The sequence below is a fragment of the Trypanosoma theileri genome (assembly GCF_002087225.1).
Source record: "Trypanosoma theileri isolate Edinburgh chromosome Unknown TM35_Tth_2_V1, whole genome shotgun sequence".
Taxonomy (NCBI): domain Eukaryota; phylum Euglenozoa; class Kinetoplastea; order Trypanosomatida; family Trypanosomatidae; genus Trypanosoma; species Trypanosoma theileri.
In genome coordinates, this window is record NW_021639844.1 from 648,373 (window position 1) to 649,884 (window position 1,512).

At 40.4% G+C, this 1,512-nt stretch overlaps 1 protein-coding gene across 1 annotated transcript; it reads left to right on the forward strand.

Annotated features, from left to right (window-relative positions):
• Positions 1-57: 57 nt before the first annotated feature.
• Positions 58-1,365, forward strand: TM35_000023410 (uncharacterized protein; the record flags this gene model as incomplete). The annotated part of the gene is made up of 1 exon (XM_029021659.1): positions 58-1,365. The coding sequence occupies one exon, from the start codon at positions 58-60 to the stop codon at positions 1,363-1,365; it is 1,308 nt and encodes a 435-aa protein (XP_028887081.1).
• Positions 1,366-1,512: the final 147 nt, after the last annotated feature.

Below are 1,512 nucleotides of genomic sequence, written 5' to 3' on the forward strand. Positions count from 1 at the left end.
TTTTTTTTTTTTTTTTTTTTTTTTTTTTTTTCTTCTTCAAATGATTTGTAGTTTATAATGAAGGGGGGCACAGTAAAATCATTTTTGCGGGACCCCATAAGACAAGACGTTCTAAACTGTGTGGCCCCTTACGTTTCAGTAAAAAATGTTACTGAATGTGTTGAGCAGCTTTATTTTAAAAATTTACTAAACACATATTTAAGTGAGTTCCATAAAGAAAAGATAACTTCATCCCATTGGCTCTCTACAGTACCGATGAATCTCCGTGGTAATCTGGAAGAAGTGGTGAACTATTTGGGCATGTTGATTGCGATAGACTTTCGCCATTGGGGAGAGCGGGGTGCTAATGATATGTATGGTGAGACGCAGACACCGGTGGGATCCCGTGTGGCTGATTTCTGTGGATTTTACGTCACAATGCCGGTGGGAGAAGAAGACGCGCATGCCGAAAAGGGCGTTGGTGTTGGCGGTGGAAGACTGCTGCGGGGATCAGCAGCGATGGTGTATTTACTACGGCGAGCAGTGGAAGAGGAAGGGGTGTACTGGCACCGGCCGGAGGTGCTTTTGTTGAGAGATTTAAAAGAAGAAGAAGAAAAAGAAAAGAGAAGAGAAACGCTGCGTTATTCTTGTTTTCTCGGCCACGCTGGAGATGAGGCAGAGACACCAATGTGGATGCCTGCCACTCACACGCGTATAGGAATTCTTGTTGATATCGCCCATGAGTTGCAGCAACAGGGGGATTCATTCTATGGTATCTGGTGTCGCAGTCAAGGGTATCTCTATCACCCTGATACACCATCACGTGGTTTTCTGGCCCAACTCATCCATTTACATCCACGATATAAAGACATTTGTATTTTGCAGAGGGGGAATACAAATAATAGTGAAACTATTATAGAGGTTCCTGTGTTAAAACTTGCTCAACTCACGGCGTTGGCAATTGATGATGTGATTACTCACATGTGTGATTCCATTGTACAATCTCAAAAATATGACTTTCCAATTCCTGAGTTTGGAGCCTTCCATGATAGGGATAAACTTACAGTTTGCTGTGACTATCAAATACCAAAGGCACTTCGTTTACTTGGAATGATTGAGTACAATACATATTTAGCTAACCTTGTAGACGAAGGAATACTTTTAGCACCAGGTGGCATTGAGGAGACATCCATTCGTGTGGCTGCACTAGTAGCATCAGAAATGCTCTTGGAATATCTTCAGAACAAGATGAGAACAGTGCAAGGTGAAGAAAACCGTTCAGTAAAGTGGGATAGTCCGATGGTTGACCATCTGCTATGGTGGATTGGTAGGCATCATGCAGATCCATCGGTTAGACATCATCTGTGCTCTACTATCATGTACTGATTGGAAAGAAAGAAAAAAAAAAGAAGAAAATACGAAACAGAAATTTGGTGTTGAATTGTTATGGTGGAAGGGTAATCTGGTAATATATATGATTTCTTTTGTTTTATTATTATTATTATTATTATTATTATTATTATTATTATTATT